The sequence below is a fragment of the Lissotriton vulgaris genome, chromosome 1_2 (genome assembly GCF_964263255.1).
Source record: "Lissotriton vulgaris chromosome 1_2, aLisVul1.2, whole genome shotgun sequence".
In the NCBI taxonomy this organism is placed as follows: Eukaryota; Metazoa; Chordata; class Amphibia; order Caudata; family Salamandridae; genus Lissotriton; species Lissotriton vulgaris.
In genome coordinates this window covers 358652297-358676301 of record NC_141686.1, presented here as the reverse complement: position 1 = coordinate 358676301, position 24005 = coordinate 358652297, and the positions used below count along the sequence as shown (strand labels likewise).

At 48.5% G+C, this 24005-nt stretch overlaps 2 protein-coding genes across 2 annotated transcripts in view; one reads left to right on the top strand and one right to left on the bottom strand.

The window, feature by feature from the left end:
* Positions 1–9889, bottom strand: part of LOC147736838 (uncharacterized) — a 37215-nt gene extending 27326 nt beyond the window's left edge. The window contains exon 1 of the mRNA XM_086953524.1: positions 9868–9889. The gene's annotated coding sequence lies outside the window, so the exon portion shown is untranslated. The remainder of the gene's footprint in view (positions 1–9867) is intronic.
* Positions 9890–10340: 451 nt separating this feature from the next.
* The window catches only part of LOC147736837 (uncharacterized), a 50584-nt gene continuing 36919 nt past the window's right edge, over positions 10341–24005 (top strand). Inside the window, exons 1-2 of the mRNA XM_086953826.1 lie at positions 10341–10461; positions 18034–19649. Of these exons, the coding sequence (XP_086809952.1) occupies positions 18065–19649 (1585 nt within the window). The 5' untranslated portion in view covers positions 10341–10461; positions 18034–18064. The remainder of the gene's footprint in view (positions 10462–18033; positions 19650–24005) is intronic.

Below are 24005 nucleotides of genomic sequence, written 5' to 3'. Positions count from 1 at the left end.
AGCCTTTTGGTCATGCCAAGCTTTTTGGAGTTCTTGGCTGGCCTTAAGGTTTTCAGATGCCTTTTCCATGTATTCAGCCATCCGCGAGCGGAGGCCAAGCACATAGTCCACTATGTTGGTTGCAGGCTTTTTGAGAGGTCTCTCCCATCCTTCCTTCACCAAACACAGGGGTCCCCTTACAGGATGCCCGTACAAAAGTTCAAAAGGGCTGTAGCCAACCCCCTTCTGTGGGACTTCTCTGTAGGCGAACAAGAGGCAGGGGATCAGGACGTCCCATCTACGCCGAAGCTTTTCCGGTAGTCCATGAATCATCCCTTTTAGGGTCCTGTTGAATCTCTCAACAAGCCCATTGCATTGTGGGTGATAGGGTGTAGTGAACTTGTAGTTAACACCACATTCCTTCCACATAGCAGTTAAGTAGCTCGACATAAAGTTTGCACCTCTGTCGGAGACGACCTCCTTAGGGAAGCCCACTCTGGAGAACACTCCAACTAGGGCTCTTGCCACAACAGGGGCTGTAGTGGTCCTAAGGGGAATAGCTTCAGGATACCTGGTGGCATGATCCACTACCACCAGTATAAACTTGTGCCCTGATGCTGTAGGTGGTTCCATGGGACCGACAATGTCGATCCCCACCCGTTCAAAGGGTACCCCCACCACAGGCAGTGGTATAAGGGGGGCCTTTGTCGTGCCACCTGACTTACCACTGGCTTGGCAAGTGACACAGGAGCGGCAAAACTCCTTGGTATCTTCGTTCATGTGAGGCCAGTGAAAGTGTGAGACGAGCCTGTCCCACGTTTTCGTCTGGCCCAAGTGACCTGCTAAGGGAATCTCGTGGGCCAAGGTAAGTAGGAAACCACGCTGAGACAAGGGTACAACCAGCCTCCTGGTCATGCCAGGCTTGGGGTCTCTTGACTCAGTGTACAGGAGTCCATCTTCCCAGTATACCTTGTGGGTACCTGTGGCGTTCCCAGCAGCCTCAGCAGCAGCCTGCTGTCTGAGGGGTTCAAGAGAAGGGCAGTCTAACTGGTCCTTCCCCAGGTCTTCCCTTGAGGGTCCCCCTGAACCCAAGAATTCAACTTGATCAAGTTCGAATTCCCTAGGCTCAGTTTCCCGCAATTCCTGTAGGTCAGCCTCCTCCGAGACTTGATCCTCGACCTGGGGCAAGGGGGAAGGCGCAGCCTTAACCCTACTGCTCTTTTTCTTGGGAGGTGTCTGGTCCTTTGTTCCAGGATCCAGCACCTGTTCAGTGGGGCATTTCCTGACCTGTGACCTAGTCACGGCGAACACATGTGCTGGCAAACCTAACATTTCCATGTGAGTCCGGTGCTCCACTTCTGACCATTGTGACGACTCCAAATCATTGCCCAACAAACAATCCACTGGGAGGTCTGGACTAACTACAACCTTCTTTTGGCCAGTTACCCCTCCCCAGGAGAAAGCTACAATTGCCATACTGTGATTGGTAGTGACATTGCTTGCATTGGTCACCAGGAATTCTGTACCTGGCATGATCTGTCCAGGGTCCACAAAGTTAGGCGTCACCATGGTGACGCTGGCACAAGTGTCCCTATAGGCCTGAGCCATCTTTCCATTTATGAAAGGCGTCTGTCGGTATTTGCCCAAAGAATTGGGGCTTACGTCAGGGGACACGTCCACGTCCCCTGTACTGACAAGGACAGCCTGAGTGAGTGTGCCAACTAAGTTGTCACGCCCCTCAGAACCCAGGGTTAACCCTACTAAACCCTTGGGAGGCGCACTACCACTGCTGACTGTACTAGGGGGCACAGGTGCCTTAGGGGCTGCAGTGGCAGGAGTCTGCCCTCCTCCTTTCTTGGTGCACTCACTAAACCAGTGAGATTTACTTTTACAGTACTGGCACCATCTTTTGGATTGGCCTTCTTTCTTCTTTTGGGGAGCCTGACCCCCACCCTCTTTGGGTTATTGGGGACCTGTCGAAGACTTCTGGTCACTTTGTTCCCCTTTAGAATCTTTACCCTTCTGGTCTGCTTTCTTCTGACCACCTTGATTCTGGCCCTGGTTCTGTTTAACTCTTGTACGAACCCATCTGTCTGCCTTCTTTCCCAATTCTTGGGGAGAGGTCAGATCCGAGTCGACAAGATGCTGATGCAACAACTGGTTCTGACAATTGTTTAAAATTTGTTCTCTCATCATCAAATTATACAATCCTTCGTAATCAGTAACCTTACTGCCCAGCAACCAGCCCTCAAAAGCCTTAGTGGCACAATCGACAAAATCAGACCAATCTTGAGACTGCGTTTTCTGGGTATCCCTGAACAGCACCCTGTACTGTTCAGTGGTTAGGCCGAACCCTTCAACGAGCGTATTTTTCAAGATTTGGTAATTGTTAGCATCCTCTACCCTTGTGGTGAGGAGCTTGTCTCTTCCTTTTCCTTCAAAGGAGAGCCACAAGATAGCTGCCCACTGACTCTGGGGAACGCCCTGCACAGTGCAGGCCCTCTCCAAAGCAGTAATCCATTTGTGGATGTCGTCCCCTTGTTTAAAGGGGGGCACTATCTTACCAAGGTGTTTCGTATCGAAACTCTTTTCCCTATTACTAGGTACATTGCTGCCACCAGTGGGGACTACCCCACTTAACTGTTGCTCTCTTGCAAAGGCAAGCCTCTCCTTGGCCAGGGCAAGTTCTTCCCTTTCAATCCTTAGTTTAGCTGCCCTTTCCTTAGCTTCGTACACTCTCCTCTGGGGGGACGTCATCCCTCTCTGAGACGAGTTGTGAGAGCCATTGGTTTGAAGGGATCTGCCAGAGCCTCTTGACAGAGATCTGGCTCGTCCGTTCCCAATGTTAAGCTGACCTGATAGTGGCCCCAGGGGTCCCCCAGTACCGCTATCATGTTTGCTTAAGTTGGACCTGCTAAGTCTGACGACTTCTACCTGTCCCTTATCTGCCTCATCCCCAGAGAGATCCTCATCCTCATCCTCCTCCACATCCTCGTTCTCGGTTGCGAGGTGAATGAGGTCAGGATCGTCTCGGGTTCCCTCGAGGGGAGGCATGTCTCCTTCTGGATTAGAAGAGCTACGAAGTTTCTCAGCTCTCCTGGCATCATAAGTCTCCAAGAGACCAATCAGAAAGGATGTTGTGGGGTTAGACCCCTGCTGAATCTTCCTGGAGTGACACAACCGTCTCAACTCCTTGAAGCTCAGCACAGTATATCCTGAAGGGATGACCTGTGGAGGGTCAACTGATACAAGGGGAGACCCAGAGTTTCCTCCTTTGTCCGACATACTGTTTCTAGTGTGGTGTAAGTGATGCACCTACCTACACTATGTGTTTACCTACTGTTCCCTTGCTAAGAGTTGTAGCCAAGGTGTGCTAAGCCTTGAGGAGCTACAACAGCTGGTTCAGTAGAACTCAGAGTATTCTAAGCTTTTAGTTATATGTACTAACAGTACTTGTGCGATCTTTCAACAAGATATTCTTAGGATACGTGTGGTAAAACAACAGCAAGCTCAAATCCCAACCGCTGCTCACCAATGTGAGAAGTTGGCCCGATATGCAACGTTCGCTATTCTAGCGACCGCTATGTATCGTTCCAACGACCCTTATGGTGTTTGGTTGTAAGTCAACCTATAGATCAGCTATCCTAGTAGCGTGGATACGAGCAGTCTAAGGCTAAAGACTCGAGAGGGCGTGTTAAGCCAGCTGTTTACCACACATGTACCCCTTGAACACCCAGTGAAAGGACACCACACAAGTGTTATGAAAATAAACAGGATATTTATTAAGAATCACAACAGCCCTGCACTCTTTATGAGGACAGGGTACTAAGCACAAACCAAATCTCTTTAGCAAATACTTCAAGTGCACAATTAAAACAAGTGTCCGAGGACACGGAAAGGTTAAGGTCTCGGGCGGACCCGATAAGGCAAGTCGGAAGCGAGGGACTCGGGACCCTAGAGTAAGGAGGCTATGCAGGCACCGAAATGCCGAGTTACCTAGCCACGAGGGCTGCGGCTGCACAAGTCTTACAGGCGTCGGGGTCTTCGCTGACGAGCCAGGAGCCGGAAGAAAGGAGTTGCTGGCCGGCGACCAGTGCTGAATAGTTCGTAGAGATCCAAGCCTGGATCGGAGATTGATGAAACCTGAAAGCAGAGGGGACCAAGTTCGTACTACTAGCCAGTAGTCAGAGGGTACCAGGAAGGCACCGGTTGGCCGTCACCTCGACTAGGTGAGTGGGCGACGCTAGGCTCTGCAGTCTCACGGACCAGGAGGCGTTGTCGGCGACCACGGTGGAGGTGCGAGCTGTCCCACGAAGGATGATGCTGTCGGCGTCGCTGGGCCCAGGATGGGGCAACAAGCCTTGGCAGATCTCAGGGCCACGGGGTGGGCCTAAGATGGCGTCTTGAGTGGACCAGGAGGGTCCGGGGTGCTTCTCGCAAAGATGGAAGCAAGGGCCAGTCTGGAGCAACCAGACCAGCAGTGATGATTCTCGGATGTCGTCACAGAAGGGCACAAGCCAGCGGCGAGTGACCAGACAACGTGCTGAGCAGTGAGCAGAAGGGCCCCACGCAGATCGTGGAGATGCTGGGAGACTGCACTTCGGTGCTAGAGCGGCTCAGGATCGGGGCTTCTCGGACCCCAGAGCACTCACCAGAGAGTTACCTCGATGGTCGTGCTGGTTTTTAAGAGCGTGCAGGTTCTGATGATGGCCGGTCCCTCGAGGTCTCGTCGCACCCACAGATCACAGCTGAGCTGATGACGTGGGTAGAGGTCAGAGGTGCCAGGGAAGCCGGTTCTCGTCGAGCTGGGCCGTCGGATCCTTGAGGAAGGACTTGCAGCAAACCGCAGAGTTCTTAGTTGGTGCCCGCTGACGCAGGGTGACTACTCCTTAGCCACAAGGGAGAAATCTTGAGAAGAGTCTTGAGTGTCCTTTCGTAGAAAGTAGTTCTTGATTCAAAGATGATCTAATTTGGAAGGGTCCCCGCTCCGGTCTTTATCCTAAAGAAAGGGGTGGGTACATGACTAGGTCCTGCCCTAAGGGTGGGACCAGGAAGGGGGGTAGTTACGCCCCTCTCCCCTGCCGGGCTTTCCCCAGGCCAGGGCTGTCGCCCCTGGAACTGGTTCTAACCGGCAGATGCGTAGTGAGCACCGGGGTGCCACTCCGCAGTCACCTTCTCGCCAAAGCCCTACCTACCCAGAATACACAAACCCTGTCTGGGACGGTGCGAACAGCGCCCTCGACAGGAAACCCTTTGTCCAAGTGTTCCTCGCTGGAAGGACTCCCAGCAGCAGGAGGTCAGACTTGTGTCTGTGGTGGCAGCATCCATTTTGTGGAGCTGAGGCTTCAGTTAACTTTAACCGGGGTTCACAGTTACGTACATGTCGTGTCCCTCTAGAAGGGTGGGATACTAACCTCATCGCCAGAATTGGTGAGAGGGCAGCACCCCGATTCGTATGACACCTTACTCGACATGCTTTGATAACGCGATACCGGAGTTACCGATATGGTACGCGTTATCATGGAACAGCTATTGGGTCTTGATTCCGCAAGCTGCAGCCGGGCTCGGCTCGGGCCTGAACCTAGCTCACACGAGCCCACGCACTCTGCCTTCAGGATTGATAAGGCCTGCCATAGGAGTGACTGATAGGGACTCGGGTGTCCATTGTATGGTTAGATATAGGGCTACTATACCTAAAGCGAAGGGTGGTTACACGTCTTCGCCCCAGCTGTCGTGCAGCCAGTTGTGTCAAATTTAAGAGGCCAGCCAGGGGTGGCATAATACATGCTGCAGCCCCTGGCGGCCCTGGGTACACCTATGCCCTGCGTTACGGGGTCTGATAAGGTGGCCCAGTACCAATTGGTAAATGCACCTAGGGTACATATCGTAATTTAGAAAGAGAACAGCCAGGCTGTGGGTCTGATTAGCAGGCCCACAGCCAGAGAAAGTCGTAAACCAGTGAAACAAAAGCAAAAAATCTGGGTGATCATAGGATTGCAGACCCTACTCTCCTACATGCGCCTTTCTAGATTTCTGCAGTGTTGACGATGAAGTCGAAGATCTTCATTGTACCAGAGGGCTGAGGGGGATACTCTGTTGGGCTTCATGATTTTCTCTGGGGCCACTAGGTCAGCAGCACTTCTGATCCAGTCTTGAAAAGCTGAGGCCGAAAGTGCCGGAGTATTTCCACCCTGAGGACGGGAGGAAGCCAGGGAATGTAGCATCTGAGGCATATCTGCAGTTTTCCAGGCACGAGTGCCCATTCTGGTTCCAGGCCTGGAGACTAAAGGGGCAACTGGTCGTATGTCTATTTGAAAGATGATGGCCCTGTGGTCAGACCAAGTAATTGGGATGATATCTAATACAGATATGCCAGGGTCATTCGTGAACAGACCATCAAGGGAATGTCCAGCTTGATGCGTAATGCCCTTGACTAGTTGATGCAACCCTAAATTGGAAAAATCAGTTGTAAGTTGGGCAGTGTCGGAGTTGTCCTGCTCTTCCAAGTGAAAATTAAAATCTCCCAATATAGTGCATGTATCAGAACATATAATATTGTCACTTAGGTCAGAAAGGGAGGAAAGAAAAGAATTACGGGGGCCAGGGGGACGATAAAGTATGACACCCTTTAGTGCCTGCTTGGGGGTAATGCTGATAGCAAAAGCGGCTGATTCACAGTTAGCCGAGTTTATAGGATCGAGTGTGGTACGATATTTATCCTTAAAGATAATAGCAAGGCCGCCACCTCTTCCTACAGGCCTATCATGTCTGACTACACTGTACCCAACCGGAGTAGCATTACAGAAATCCGGACCAGACCCGGCATCTGCCCAGGTCTCAGTGGCAAACAGTAGATCCAGATCATGAGTGACGATAAATTCATTGATATAAAAGCTATGACATGGAAGTGAGCGCGTATTGATGAGCGCAGCTCCACATCCATGCGAAGCTCTGTTCACTACAACATTGGACCTGCCATCCTGTATCCCAGAATGGGCAGGGCTACTGGATTGGGGAAGAAGATATCCACAGCCTGGACACACAAATAATCGAGTGACCGTCGCATCTTTCAGGGGGGCAATAGTACAGGTCGGACAAATCTTACCAACATTCAACTCTTTTAAGTGCCGGGAAGAGTACATCAATCGGGGGGCAAGGGTTATGGCCCTGGGCCGTGTCCGGCCGCGGACGGGCGCAGACGGGCTTGGCTTTGGCGCGGCTTCGGCGCGCGCCCGCTGCGCCAGCCCGCTGCGCCGTCTGGACATGCTACTTAATATATGGGACGCGAGGAGGGCGGGAGGCCAGCGCGACTAGAGCGCAGCCCCAGCCCACACCCAAGATGGCGCCCGCCGCCGCCTTCCACAAAACAAAAGCGGTAAGGCGAGGCAAGAGAAAGCTAGTACAGCGTGAGTAGGTGTCAGTGTGCCTGCTCTCAATTCCCAATTAAAACACTGTGTTTAAAAGTCCCCCCAAATTATTTTGCACATAAAAGTTTAATTGCATAAAAACGCTACTTTCTAATCAGTAAAGCGACAGGAATTGGATGATACACGCAAGTATGCTCGCAGCCCTAGTACTCCCGACTAGGGAGAGCTCTGAAGGCAGCGAGCGGCGATAAGATCACAGCTAAATAGTCCGGGGAGGGCGGGAGGCCAGCGCGACTAGAGCGCAGCCCCAGCCCACACCCAAGATGGCGCCCGCCGCCGCCTTCCACAAAACAAAAGCGGTAAGGCGAGGCAAGAGAAAGCTAGTACAGCGTGAGTAGGTGTCAGTGTGCCTGCTCTCAATTCCCAATTAAAACACTGTGTTTAAAAGTCCCCCCAAATTATTTTGCACATAAAAGTTTAATTGCATAAAAACGCTACTTTCTAATCAGTAAAGCGACAGGAATTGGATGATACACGCAAGTATGCTCGCAGCCCTAGTACTCCCGACTAGGGAGAGCTCTGAAGGCAGCGAGCGGCGATAAGATCACAGCTAAATAGTCCGGGGAGGGCGGGAGGCCAGCGCGACTAGAGCGCAGCCCCAGCCCACACCCAAGATGGCGCCCGCCGCCGCCTTCCACAAAACAAAAGCGGTAAGGCGAGGCAAGAGAAAGCTAGTACAGCGTGAGTAGGTGTCAGTGTGCCTGCTCTCAATTCCCAATTAAAACACTGTGTTTAAAAGTCCCCCCAAATTATTTTGCACATAAAAGTTTAATTGCATAAAAACGCTACTTTCTAATCAGTAAAGCGACAGGAATTGGATGATACACGCAAGTATGCTCGCAGCCCTAGTACTCCCGACTAGGGAGAGCTCTGAAGGCAGCGAGCGGCGATAAGATCACAGCTAAATAGTCCGGGGAGGGCGGGAGGCCAGCGCGACTAGAGCGCAGCCCCAGCCCACACCCAAGATGGCGCCCGCCGCCGCCTTCCACAAAACAAAAGCGGTAAGGCGAGGCAAGAGAAAGCTAGTACAGCGTGAGTAGGTGTCAGTGTGCCTGCTCTCAATTCCCAATTAAAACACTGTGTTTAAAAGTCCCCCCAAATTATTTTGCACATAAAAGTTTAATTGCATAAAAACGCTACTTTCTAATCAGTAAAGCGACAGGAATTGGATGATACACGCAAGTATGCTCGCAGCCCTAGTACTCCCGACTAGGGAGAGCTCTGAAGGCAGCGAGCGGCGATAAGATCACAGCTAAATAGTCCGGGGAGGGCGGGAGGCCAGCGCGACTAGAGCGCAGCCCCAGCCCACACCCAAGATGGCGCCCGCCGCCGCCTTCCACAAAACAAAAGCGGTAAGGCGAGGCAAGAGAAAGCTAGTACAGCGTGAGTAGGTGTCAGTGTGCCTGCTCTCAATTCCCAATTAAAACACTGTGTTTAAAAGTCCCCCCAAATTATTTTGCACATAAAAGTTTAATTGCATAAAAACGCTACTTTCTAATCAGTAAAGCGACAGGAATTGGATGATACACGCAAGTATGCTCGCAGCCCTAGTACTCCCGACTAGGGAGAGCTCTGAAGGCTCTATATACATTTTACCCTTGTTTTTAAGTGAATTTCTGATTTTTTTTAAAGACCCATTCAGGCGTTTTAACAGAGCCAACTATAACTTCACTCAAACCATATTCAGTGGAAATATATTAGAGATAAAGTACCCCCTGCTGCACCTTCTAAGGATATTGCAAGTCAACAAGGTGTTCCATAACCATGTAGAGGAACGAGGAAGGCAGAGTTCCTTTATAAGGTTACGGAACTCTAAGGTGACTTGCAATAATCTTATTATATGCACCAGGTGGTACTTTATCCCGTATAATACATGGTCACACCATCACCTTTCCTACAAACCCATAGCTGTCAAGGTTTCAGATTGCTATGTGTGACATTTTGATAATTTCAGTGTAATTACGAGTGACATTTTAATGGCTATGAGTGACACTTTCTCACAAGCAAAATCAAGCAATGAAGACAAGGGAAACATATATATATATACCGGAAATGACACCTCTGTATGAACTGATCAAACTGTGCTGAGAAGCCCCAGCACCAATCCAAACAACTCAAAGAGTGTATCCACCTCCTGTACCAAGTGACACTCAAAGAAAGCCATCTTCTTACACAAATGTCACCTCATTAGGAGGGTTTGTGTAGTATGTATTTGTTATGACAGAAAAGAGAGCCTGGCCTTTCTTATACATCTGCAGAGCTACCACTACCGTGGAAACAGAGTGCAGTTGTAAGGAGCCAAGTAAAATTACATACCCAAAGCATTAGGACTAAAAGATATTACCTTGAAATAAATGCTTGTAAATATTTATTTTTTTCGAAAATAATGCATTTTTTAAACAAATAGGTAAAAACAACGATAATTCTAAATATGTTTTGCCGTATTGTCAGTTGAGTTTACCTTACTTTTCATCTTCTTCACTGTGGGAAACGCATGATCAGTTTCTCTTCCGGGTCACCCGGGGCAGAAGCAGCGGAGCAGATGGACTCTCCTCAGGCCTGAGAGGGGAACAGTGTCCGGGTCAGGGGGGCAGCGTCAGCATCAGCAGAGGAGGTGGAAAGAAGCCTCCTCTCAGGATACCATAGCCCCGCCCCCTCCCTCTCAGTAATGTCTGCTTCCGGGTCAGCAGCGGCAGAGTCAGCGTCAGTACCGGATGTTGACGAGCTCTCCTCAGGCCTGTGAGTGTGATAATGTCTGGGTCACGGGGGGCAGAGTCAGCTTCAGCAGCGAGCCCCAGCCTCCTGCAGAGGAGAGGAGCCCTGAGGGTCTGTCTGTCTGTCCAGAGGAAGGAGGAGCCCTGAGGGTCTGTCTGTCTGTCGAGGGGAAGGAGGAGCCTGAGGGTCTGTCTGTCTGTCCAGTGGAAGGAGGAGCCCTGAGGGTCTGTCTGTCTGTCCGTCCAGTGGAAGGAGGAGCCCTGAGGGCCTGTCTGTCTGTCCAGTGGAAGGAGGAGCCTGGCTGCAGTTACCTTCAGTTTCAATGGTAGACACATCAGGGGTAAGTGAGCCTCTCGCAACCATCGGCAACCTAAGAGGTGTGAATACAGCCTGGGGGAGTACTGACCTCACACCATCATCAGGAGGGAGGGGGGAAGGTGTACTGACCTCACACCATCATCAGAGTGCAGGGGGAAGGTGTACTGACCTCACACCATCATCAGGAGTGCAGGGGGAAGGTGTACTGACCTCACACCATCATCAGGGGTGCAGGGGGCAGGTGTACTGACCTCACACCATCATCAGGGGCGAGGGGTGCAGGTGTACTGACCCCACACCATCATCAGGGGGGAGGGGTGCAGGTGTACTGACCTCACACCATCATCAGGGGTGCAGTGGGCAGGTGTACTGACCTCACACCATCATCAGGGGGGTAGGGGCAGTTGTACTGACCTCACGCCATCATCTGGGGGGGAGGGGGCAGGTTTACTGACCTCACACCATCATCAGGAGTGCAGGGGGAAGGTGTACTGACCTCACACCATCATCAGGAGTGCAGGGGGCAGGTGTACTGACCTCACACCATCATCAGGGGGCGCAGGGGGCAGGTGTACTGACCTCACACCATCATCAAGGGGCGCAGGGGGCAGGTGTACTGACCTCACATCATCATCAGGGGGTGCATGGGGCAGGTGTACTGACCTCACACCATCATCAGGGGATGCAGCCTGCAGGTGTATGTGTAATGTTTAATTGTGAGACGACATGGCCCACTGTCATATATGAATCCCTTCATTTAGCCATGGCTCTTTAAAGAACATTGCATTATGATATTTAAACACAAGTCAAGTCATAAAATTTGTATAGCGCACTACATACCCAGAGGGTTTCAAGGCGCTTAGGAAGGGGAGGAGGATTATTTGTCAAATATCCACGTTTTAAGCTGCTTTCTGAACGCTAGGTGATTCTGGGTGAGGCGAAGGTAAGCGGGTAGTGAGTTCCATGTTTTGGCAGCTAGGTATGAAAAGGATCTGCCTCCCATGGTGGTCTTGTTGATGCGAGGTACAGTGGCGAAGGCTTGGCTGGAAGAGCGAAGTTGGCGGGAGGGGGTGTAGAAGGACAGTCGAGAGTTGAGGCAATCTGGTCCGATGTCGTAGAGTGATTTGTGTGCGTGGGTAAGCAGTCGGAAAGTGATCCTCTTATTGACGGGTAGCCAGTGGAGGTCTTTAAGGTGACCAGAGATGTGTTCGTTGCGTGGGATGTCTAATATGAGCCTGGCTGAGGTGTTTTGGATTCGTTGTAGTTTCTTCTGGAGTTTAGCGGTGGTACCTGCGTAGAGGGTGTTTCCGTAGTCCAGTCGGCTCGTGACTAGAGCGTGGGTGACTGTTTTCCTTGTTTCGGAGGGGATCCAGCGAAATGTTTTTCTGAGCATGCGAAGAATGTTAAAGCAGGAAGAGGATACGGCGCTGACTTGTCTGTTCATTGAGAGTGAAGAATCCAGGATGACGCCAAGGTTCCGTGCGTGGTCTGTCGGGATGGGTGCTTTTCCGAGGGCTTCCGGCCACCAGGAGTCGTCCCATGCAGAGGGGGATTTACCTAAGATGAGGACTTCTGTTTTGTCTGAGTTCAGTTTCAGACGGCTTTGTTTCATCCATTCGGCGACTTCTTTCATTCCTTCGTGTAGGTTAGTTTTGGCGGTGCTGGGGTCCTTGGTGAGAGAAAGGATCAGTTGAGTGTCATCCGCGTAAGAGATGATGTTGAGGTTGTGTTGGCGGGCGATGGCCGCGAGGGGGCTCATGTATACGTTGAAGAGGGTGGGGCTGAGTGAGGATCCTTGTGGTACGCCGCAGATGATTTCAGAGGCCTCGGACTTGAATGGTGGGAGGCGGACTCTCTGGGTTCTTCCGGTGTGGAACGAGGTGATCCATTCCAGTGCTTATCCTTGTATTCCGATGTTTCTGAGGCGTTGTAAAAGGGTGCTGTGGCAGACTGTGTCGAAGGCTGCAGAGAGGTCGAGGAGGATGAGGGCGACTGTGTCTCCATTGTCCAGTAGAGTTCGAATGTCGTCTGTTGCTGCGATGAGGGCGGTCTCAGTGCTGTGTTTGGCTCGGAAGCCAGATTGTGAGGGGTCGAGTGATTTGTTGGCTTCGAGGAAGGCGGCCAGCTGGTTGTTGACAGCTTTCTCGATGACTTTGGCCGGGAATGGAAGAAGCGAGATGGGGCGGTAGTTTTTGAGTTCGGTGGGGTCTGCTGTTGGTTTTTTCAGAAGGGCGGTGAGTTCAGCGTGTTTCCAGTCTTCTGGGAAGGTAGCGGAGTTGAAGGAGCAGTTGATGACGTCTCGGAGGTGCGGAGCTATGACGGAGTCTGCTTTGTTGAAGATGTGGTGAGGGCAAGGGTCTGTGGGGGATCCAGAGTGGATGGAATTCATCAGGCGGATGGTGTCCTCAGTGGAGATTGGGTTCCAGGCGTTAAGGGTGTTAACGGGGGGAAGATGGTCAGCAGATGGTAGGGTGGGTTGGCTTCCGGGTTGGTTGTCAAAGCTGTTGTGGATGTCAGCAATCTTGTTGTGGAAAAAAGAGGCTAGGGAGTCGCAGAGGGTTTGAGAAGGGGTGATGTCGTTGGAGTTGGCCGAGGGGTTGGAAAATTCCTTGACGATGTTGAAAAGTTCCTTGCTGTTGTGGGCGTTGTTGTCAAGTCGATCCTTGAATGCTGTTTCCTTGGCTTTTCGGATCAGTTGGTGGTGAGTACGGATGGCGCTTTTGAAGGCGTCCTTGTTGCTGGTGGATGGGTCTTTTTTCCAGTCCTTTTCAAGGGAGCGGCACAGTTTCTTGGACTTCTTGAGGTCATCGTTGAACCATGAGGCCTTCTTGTTGCCAAGTTTGTGTTGACGTTTTTTCAGTGGTGCTAAGGTGTCGGCGGTGTTGGATAACCAAAGGGTGAGGTTGGAGGCGGCTTCGTTGGCGTTAGAAGAGAGGGCTGGGGAGGTTCGAAGGAGCGATGTGGAGATCTGCTCCGTGGTGGTTTTGTTCCAGTTTCTTTGTAGAGTTGGTTGGAGGTGGATGATGGGTTTCGGCTTGTTGTAGGTGAAGTGAACGCAGCTGTGGTCAGTCCAGAGGAGATCCGTAGTGTGGCTGAAGGAGACATGGTTGCTGGAGGTGAAGATGGGGTCGAGTGTGTGATCTGCGATGTGGGTGGGGGAAGTGACCAGTTGTTTAAGTCCGAGGTTGGCGAGGTTGTCTAAGAGGGTGGCGGTGTTGCGGTCGTTGATCTTTTCAAGGTGGAAGTTGAGGTCTCCCAGAAGGATGTAGTCTTTGGAGGGGAGCGCGTGTGGGGTGATGAAGTCCGTGATGTCTTCACTGAATTTTGCGCGGGGTCCTGGAGGTCTGTAGAGGAGGGTGCCTCTAAGAGTTGTCTTGGGGTCGATGTGGATCTTGAAGTGAAGGTGTTCGGAGTTAGCGAGGTTGGCGTCGGAGCTGGTAGAAATGCGGATAGATTTCTTATGGACGATAGCGATTCCACCTCCTGTATGGTCGGTGCGGTCCTTGCGTGTGATCTTATAGTCATCAGGGATAGCGATGGCGATGTCAGTGTTTAGATCCAAGCTACATGTCCCAGAATGCTATGTATCCTTGCTGAAATTCAGGACTTGAGGTGTACTGTACAAGGGGGTCACTTTGTGACCTTGTTATAATACATCAAAGATTTAGTGTGGCCTCAGTGTGTGGTCTTAACTCCTTTATATCCACAATGGGAAACAACCTTTACAACGCAACCATTACATCGCACTACACTTACAACGCAGGCATTACAACGCATGATACTATATCGCAATTCACTACTACGCAGGCATTACAACGCATGATACTACATCGCAATTCACTACTACGCAGGCATTACAACGCATACCATTACAACGCATGCCATTGGAGTTAGAATAATATTTTTTACCACTACACTATCCAACACTTATTCTACTGTTGCACCCCCCGGAGTTAGAATAGTAATGTTTACCACTACACTGTCCAAACTTACCCTACTGTTGCACCCCCTGGAGTTAGAATAGTAATTTGTATCCCCATACTATCCAATCCTTACCTTAAATGCAATGTAATGATATGCGTTGTAATGGTTTGCGTTGTAAAGGTAGTATGCGATGTAATGGAATGCATTGTAAAGGTAGTTTTTTAAAATGCGATGTAGTTTCATGCGATCTAATGGAATGCGTTGTAGTGGATGTTGTGATGTAAAAACTAAGTTGTAAGTGCATGCGTTGTAAATGTATGCGTTGTAACGTCATACATTCGTCCAGAATGGGTCCGTGTGGAGTTGTTACTCATTTTCATGAATACCTGCTCAGACCTTGTTTTTTGATGTTTGTACTCAGTGGGAGGTTGTCTCTGCAATGGATTAAGAGGTATGCTAGGAGGAAACAAAAGCATATTTTTACAGAACCGTATTAGTTTCTTCTCTCAGAATGCATGTCTTTATTAGGCACCTTTGTCCACAGTTCTGTACGTTGAACCCTTTGATATCCGGACTTTGTTCCATAAAGTATGGTAGTTGTTTTATTCATAACTAGCATATGAAGCTGACTTCTAGTTCATTGATATACTAATAATTTGTGGGGCCCGGGCAACACATATTTGGGTCTCCCTATTTGGAATACATTTGAATTTATTACAGCTTTTAGGGTCATTGAAGTCCGTGTGATGCCCCAAAAATATTTAATTGTGTTAAACCTTCAGAACCCGGGGCCGGCAAAAGCATCTAAAAGCCCAAGCTGACTAGAGTCCACCAGCCAAGTACTATCAAAAGAAGCTTGAACAGACACTGCTGAAGATATTTCTTTTTGCGTTTGAGTCTATATTTTTTCTTGCAAAAAGGTTTTATGTGGCTGTCCAGTCAGCTTGTTACTCCTATTGCAGGAAATCCTGTTATTGGTTATGTGTTCTAAGTTTAGTGGACTAGTGCATAACATTACAATAAAAAGACTTATACATATAGCACTTGAAAGTGTAGCTTTAGTTGCTTAATATTTGTAATTACAAATAAATCCCCTTTCACAATAGGCATTCCTACTCCAGCAGCAAATTTTAAAGCACCGATCTCAGGATTTTCGCCATCGCATTAGTGAAAATCGAATAACTTTCTCTTTATTTCTCTTTCCCTGCCTTGTCCATCTCTACTTCTATATATGTGTAAACCTACGGATGTATGACATTACAACGCATGCTTTTACATCGCATGCCTCTACAACGCTGTTTTTACAACGCATGCCTTTACAACGCATAGTGCTTTGGGGCGCTGGATAGTGAATAGTTTAATTTACTATTCCAACTCCAGTCCCCGTGGATAGTAGGGAAGGTGTTGGATAGTAAATTAAACCTATTGCCTATCCTAGAGCGCCCCCCAGCACAATGCGTTGTAATGGTTTGCGTTGTAAAAGTTGCGTCGTAAAGACACTGCGTGGTAAAAGTTGCGTTGTAAAGGATGTTTCCCAAACCTACAGCTAAACCCGAGCCGCTTTCAGTGGCGGGCCTTGGCGGGGTCGCGAACCCCAAATCTCAACAATCGTTTCGCCGGTTTCCCACAAACGATGCCAGGGCCACAAGTATTCCTTTTCAGCGTGTTTTTATTTCAAGCAAAGTCACTCTGCTCATTTCGGAGGAAACCTCCTGGTTCACGAGTACGAGTGCAATGCAAATCACAGTGTTTATACAATATCATGTGACACACCTCTACGTAATAGACAGTGACAACAGATTGAAGGTGCTTGACAGTCCTCGGAGCTGGAAAAACAGACTTGTTTAGTCAATGTTGGGAGATACATCATGAGACATTGCATTAAAATCATCATGCAGTATGTAAATTAAACATTACGTCATTGCTGTTAACCTAAACATTTTTCTTGAGTTTTTTACGTGCTTTTGCGAAAAGCATTAATTTTGCATAGTCACGTGCGGCACCTTGTCATTTCCAACCAAATAAGTGCTGGCGAAAGTTCACTATGATTATAAGATAAACCACGCCATCTGTAATTCTACGCGCTTGGTGTAAAACACATTCAATCATTAATGCTGGTGACCAAGTGCGTAGAATTACAGATGACGTGGTTTATCTTATAATCACACAGAACTCAACTCTGAGGTGAGGCTGGGTAGACCACGCATACACAGGAGAATGTGAGGGTTGAGGCTGCACAGATCAAGCATGCACAAGAGAATGTGAGGGTTGAGGCTGGGCAGACCACGCATGCACAGTTGAATGTGAGGGTTGAGACTGGGCACACCAAGCATGTACTAGAGAATGTGAGGGTTGAGGCTGGGCAGACCACGCATGCACAGTTGAATGTGAGGGTTGAAGCTGGGCAGACCAAGTGTGCACAAGAGAATGTGAGGGTTGAGGCTGGGCAGACCACGCATGCACACTACGGGGCATATTTATTATTTTTTAGTGCAACATAGTTCAGCAGTTAGGTGCAGCACTGTGATGTGCGAGGGGGAGAGAGCCGCGCTGAGCAAGATTTATGAAATACAGCACGCTGCTGCACACTGCCCCGGCACTAGTACACAATCTACCTAGGGCCACACAAAACCTTTACACCATAGGCGTGTGTGCTGTCTAGCATAGGATTCGTACTGGAAACACACCATTCCAGTATAAAATCTATACATAGAGTAATCCTTAAACACTCCAGATTTAGTATTTGTCAATAGCGGTGGCTGTAGTCCTATTTAGATCGCATAATGCCAACCGTGTATATGTAAGAATACCCACTATCACCATTCATGGACTACAAGTAATTCACAGCGACACAGCTTGTGTACTACATCATCTTCAGAGGTGGGCACGCGCCACACCTATATTGAAATAACAAATCCCCTCTAAGAACCTCTGCCTCAGCCCTAAAGGGGTGAGAGGTCAAGCTCCTCACTTCATTGCAAACCAGGTGGAAATGCATACACCCGAACAAAAGCAGAGATCTCCTAGCTTGAATTTACTTTCTATTCCAAAATTACAGAGGATCAGATCAGGTGGACGCAGCTTTGGTACATGCTCCTTTCATCCAGAAAGCTGACAACCCACAAGCCTATTCAGACTAGATTCTTTCCTGGTCTGATTTGTTATCTCCTCTTTAATGTATTTCTGATTCAGTTCCAAGAAACCACAGGTTGAACATGCTCTCTATATATGCAATGACATAACAAGCGTTTTGTAGATCCTGTAGAGGTTTGGTATGTTGGCGCGTGCTTCAGTCACTGAACTGAATATTGCAAAGGAGAGCAGTACAGTGCAAGTGAGAATGAGAGTGCACTCTGGTCTGCTAGGGTGCTATAAACCTTTCATTGCTGCAAGGCTGTTAGAATATTCTCTTTTTTTGTGGTTGCACAGTGCACAATTTGAGCAGACCAAGGAACAGACATAGGGTTGACAACACATTTCAAATCCTTGCCTTTCATAATATATGAACTACGTTGCGGGTATTGTGACATTTTAATGATTCATTCTTTTCTGGTTTTAGAAATGAGCGATGTTCTCTGATCACACTGGGGTTGGTGAGACAGGAAGGAGTATTTTGACCCAACTGTCCTGTGATAACGTGTTGTCTTTTTCCTTTTCCTCTCCTCTGCAGACACTTGAGACTTGAACATCAATTTACCGGAATGGGGAGAAGACGGGCTCCAGGAAAGAAAGTGACAGCGCAGTGTTCACGTGAATCCGCAAGAGCCACAGTCCCATCTTTATGTCTTCATGACGTCTCAAATTCAAGATCTCGAAAAGATACTCAGAGGGACAATGAGTTGGAACCGCTTTCGGAGAACCTGCCCCACATTATCCTTCTATCCATGCTGGAGGAGTTGGAAGCAAAACTGGATAACTTGATGAATACTGTGGAGGACGTACCTTCTAGAGTCGCTGGGCTGATTAAGAAAATCTGGGTAGAAAAGGATCAAGGTTATCTAGATAATGGTGCAGTGTCTTTGGAGGTGGTCTGTCCGGCGAGCATTAGAGATTGTGCTGTTAGCCGGTCTCCTGCGACACCTCAACTGGACAGGTCAGAGGAACCGAACTTGTGTCTTCAGCCGGTGTTCTCTGATGGGCATGCACCAAAGCAGGAGTGTACGCTCTCCTCGCCAACTGAGGTTCAAGTGCGTCCAGAGGAGCCAAACCTTTGTCTACAGCCAATGTTTCCTGATCGACGTCACCCACAGCAGGACCAGTGCATGCAACCTGGGTTTCCAGATAGAAATGGAGTACAGCAGGATTGTCCTCTATCCCGGTGCCCTCAGACAGATCCTCCATGCAGTTCACAGGAGGCAAAGCTGTGTCTTCACTCGGGATTTGTTGATGGGCAGAGACCAGAGCAAGAACAGAGCGTACAGACGGCGTTCCCAGAAGAGTTGGAGCCAGATGAGCCCCTGAAGCAAGAACCATCTCCATTGTGTGATAATAACTGGGACCAGCAACAGAACCTCTGCCCACACCCACTATTTCCTGATGGACACGAACCACAGCAAAACCACCGTATACAACTTGCGCTGCCAGATGGGAATGGACCTGATGAACCCTTGGAGGAAGAATTGATGTGTTCTGATTTCCAAGATCGCCAGGCGAACCAGTGCCTACAACCCGTGTCACCTGATGGGAAGTTATCAGACGAACACTTAGAGTCTGGGCTATTGTCCTTTGATGATTTGGGGTCACAACAAACCCAGTGCCTACAGCAACACCTATTCTTGAAGCAGGAACTTCCTTTTGCGCAGGATCCAATCGTGAACTATGAGCTGGAATCTATGCGCCCTGAAGCACAGGAACCAGACAACCATGACAATCTAGAACCGGCCTATACGGATGCACATGGTTCAGATCAGAATTACAAGCTAGAACCACTGCACACTGCGGCACAGGACCGAGAGCTAGAGTCAGTGATTCCTGAAGCACAGGAACCAGATAAAAATGACAATCTAGAACCGGCCTGTACAGATGCACGCCGTTCAGATCAGAAGTACAAGCTAGAACCTCCCTGTACTGATGCAGAGGGTTCAGATCAGAACTACATACTCGAACCACTGCACCCTGAATCACAGCATCAACATCAGAACTGCAAGGCAGAACTGCTCTGTCCTGATGAGCGGGGTCAGTGTGTGCCTCCATCATTCCTAGGACTGGATACAAATACTGCAGATGAAGAATCAATGGAGAGAGGAAATACAAAATCACATTTATTGCTGTTCGAAGCTACCCCAGGTATGTGTTTCACTATAAATGGTCTCTCGAAGTGCATACTAACACAAGTAACCTCTTCAAAATGCGTGTTGGCAGATTTTAGAAAGTCTCTGAAGGGATGATTATGGTTTGGAATGAACCCACTGAGCGATACTGACCCCCAGCCTCAACAGCAGGGCTGACCAGGGATGTTGTTGTCACTGCAGAGTTCTCCAGGAGTGCATACCATCTCGTGATAGACAGATACACAAAGGTTTTGGAACTCTGAGGTGACTTGCAATAGGTTTTGGAACTCTGAGGTGACTTGCAATAATCTTATTATATGCACCAGGTGGTACTTTATCCCGTATAATACATGGTCACACCATCACCTTCCCTCAAACTTTGGTGCGTAGCTCCTATATATGCAGCAAACATGAAGAATGAACTTAAAACCTCTTGTGCAAAAGTAAAAATAAAAACTGTTAGATATTTGTTGCAAAAAGATGTTAGAAACAGTTCAATAAATGTCCATTGAAAAAAAAAAGCTGCAGTAGCTCGGAACGTGTAGAAACATGCAGAAAGATTCCACCCTTTCTTTATCTAAGGAAACTAATAAACATATTCCCTCTTCTTCTCATTGTAAGCTAGTAACATACAGCAGAAGTAATAAAAGCAAAGTTCTGTTTGTTGCTTTAAACAGCTGCTTCAATTATGCTTCGTTACTTGACCTTCTTTTCACATCAGCTGCTGGCGCTGGCAGCAGGCATTGTGCCCTCAGAACTCGGCTGTAATAACTTATAAAAGCCGAGTTCTGACATCTCTTCTTCATAATCACTGACTTGGTGCATCACAAATTCCTGATTATAAAGAAATTAGAGGCTGCCATTTATACAGGGATTACAGAATCCCATGTAATATAATTATATATAGACATATAATAACATTGGAACAGTTCAATGAATCTGCACAAAACTATTTGGGATTGGCATGACTAGTTTCATGCAGTGTTTTTTTGTGGTCTTCAAATTAAGCCACTAGTCATTTAAGATAGAGCTAGCGGGACCTTTAGCCCATGAATGGTCCGTGCATCTGGACTCGTGGACCCAATTGTAAAAATATATTGGATCCGATTGGATGAGGGAGCTTTTTCGCCCATCCATTTCGGATACGTAAACCCAAAGTTGGGTCTGCGGACCTGAAGCTCCCTGATTGGCTGACTACATCTTGAACCATTACATGACGAAGAGACTTGTTCCCCGCATCCTGTAAAAATACTAAAGAAGCCATAAAGAGCTGTGGTGCCATCCTGTCTCTCCCTGGCACAGGGGCTGCCTAATGTTAAAATGTAGAAAGAAATTGCTGATTTTGAGCAGAGGTTGGATTCCACATCATGACCCTTGAGGTCCGCAAACCTTAGGCAGGTGTCTGCGCAGGCACAGTAATTGGCCTTGTACGCTAGTGGACATTTGTGATGTTCGGAGACCTGCTGCTCGGTCTGAAACCCTATCGATGTCCAATAAGGATACACAAGTTTGCAAGGGTCCGAGAACCCCAAGAAAGTGTCCGGGAACCCTTCAAAATAAAAAATAAAGAAACATAAGCCAGGCCCTTTAGGGAATGCCCTGCTGTGCCCAGGCACCGTTGAACACCTGTGCCTGCTTGGTGTTGGCTGCAGGGAACTGTTGCGTGTGTATATGATGAAAACAAAAACACTGAAAACAAGCATTGGCAAAACAAATAGGTGTCTCCTATCCGAAAGCTATTGGCTTTGGCAACAAGTTTTAGCCATTATGTACACCTGTGTGACTGCTGTTCGAAATGGCTAAAAGTTAGTGGCATGAGGTTGGTGGGGTAGATAGAAGGGTGATAGATTGGGGTAGAGTGGAATGGGGTAGATTGGAGTCAAGTGGGGTAGATTGAATTAAGGTAGATTTGGGTGGAGTGGAGTAGATTGAGGTGGAGTAGGATGGATCGGGGTGGATTGGAGTGGGATAGATTGGGAAAGAGTGGGGTGGAATGAGGTAGATTGGAGTAGAGTGGGGAAGACTGGAGTGGAGTAGGTTAGAGTGCAGTATATTGGGGTAGTTTGGATTGCGGTACATTTGACTGGAGTAGAATGGAGTGGAGTTATATAGAATGGTTTAGGGTAGATTGGGTTGGGGTGGGGTAGAGTGTGGTGGAATTGATGGGAGTAGATTTGAGTGGGGTAGATTGGATGGGGTAGATTGGATAGGTAAGTTTGGGATGGAGTGGTGTAGGGTAGATTGGAGTAGGGTGGAGTGGATTAGATTCGACTGGAATGAGGAAGGTTTGGGTAGAGTTGGGTGGAGTAGAATTGGTTAGATTGGAGTGGGGTAGATTAGGATGGAGTGGGATAGATTACAGTGGAGTGCAGTAGATTATGGTAGATTGGAGTTGGATAGATTGTGGTAGTTTGGAGTGGGTAGATTGTGGTAGGAGTGTGAATGTAAATGTATTTGAGCTTATATAGCGCACAGCTACCCACAAAGGGTTTCCTGGCGCTTGCTTAGGGAACCCGTCCTGGTATTCCCCTGTGAGATAACCCTGGCAGGGTATCCACAAGGTGAAAGCCAGGCATCCCGCCGCGAGGGGCCGTTGTGGAGATTAAGCAAGCTATTGCCCAGAGTCGCAGAGTGTGAACCCGTGAGTCGAGAAGGCACCGGAGCGAGAATTATCGAGTCCGTGGAATTTTTGAGCCCAAGACCCGCCGAGGCGGGGAATTGAACCCTGGTCCAGGGCCGATCTCAGCTTCCGGGTCTGCCGCCTCTAACCCCTGAGCCACACTTCTCCAGTGTAGATGAGTTGAATAGATTGCAGTTGGATAAATTGAAATGGAGTTGGGTAAATCGGACTGAAGTAGAGTGAGGTAGATTGGGGTGAAGTCAGTTAGATTGGAGTAGATTAGAGTTGGGGTAGATTGAAGTGGAGTGGGGTAGACTGGGGTATATTTGAGCAGAGTGGGGTAAATCTGAGTGGAGTGGGGTAGTTTTGAGCGGGATGGGGTAGATTGAGTTAGAGTGGGGTAGATTGCGGTGGGTAAATTGGTAATGGATAGATTGGAATGGGTTGAATTGGAGGTGGATGGATTGGGGTACTTTGGAGTAGAGTGGGATAAATTTGAGTGGAGTGGATTGGAGTTGAATGGGGTAGACGGGTATATTGGAGCAGAGTGGTGTAAATATGAGTGAAGTGCGGTAGATTGGGGTGGAGTCGGGTAGATTGGGTTAGATCGAGTGTATTAGGGTAGATTGGAGTAGAATGGGGTAGATTGAGTTAGAGTGGGGTAGATTGCGGTGGGTAAATTGGGACTGGATATATTGGAACGGTGTGAATTGGAGCGGGATGGATTTGGGTACTTTTTAGTGGAGTGGGGTGGATTGGAGTGGAGTGGGGTGGATTGGTGTGGGGTAAGTGGTGTGGAGTAGAGGGGTGTGGAGTGTTGTTTCATGGGGTGAGTGGCATAGATTGGAGTGGAGTGGTGTGGAGTTGAGTGGCGTAGTGTGGAGTATACTTGGTGTGGTAGCGCACTGCCATTACAGACAACACATTTTCAATTGAAATGATCATTATATTTACACCGAAATATGGTTTTACTGCACATAAATGATAATGTTTGCAAATGTCATCCCCTAGTGTATTAATGTGTTTCAATCATATTCAAATATTTTTCTCCACACTTCAGTAATACAAAACAAATGTGCTTCATTTGTACTAATTCTGATATATTCTGAAACATCAGCCCGGTTTTTTTTTTTAGGTCTTGCCGCAACAGCGCTTAACTTTGTGGGCTTACTGCCCACCCATTGCTTTTTATTTGTTTCTTTGAATCTCCTTTAAACAGCCTTGCTTCCAAATGGCTAATCTTTCCTACTTGTCCCTCCTTTTCGTAGATTGTTCCCTCCCACGAAGCACCGTCCCGTTACTTGTATCCTTGCAATGGTCCCATATATCAACTGCTTTAGGCACTTTTTTTTTTTCTTTGCCTAAGAGCACTTCCCGGTAGAGTGAATAACGCCGAGGTGAACACTGTTTGTTCGTGTCACCCGAATAATTGAGAGAGACCGTGTGATTTAAGCCACGCATGTTTGGAGTCTACCCCTTTTTCAAGCGGACATATTATATATATAAGGTATTTTTTATAGTACCTGGGCTAAGATAGTGGCTCCCACCCCATCCGTGTGGGTGGCCCTGTGGTCTCACCGGGTATACCGTCCCTAGACGCGGCCAGGACCGTCAAGATTAGAGTACCCATGTCCTGATGAAGCCTACATCTTCTGGCTGAAACGCGACCGCGACTGCGTCGACACCTTTTGTTTGAAAGGAGTCCCCTTTTACAACTTAAAAAGATTTGATTCATCTCTGTTTTGCACCTAT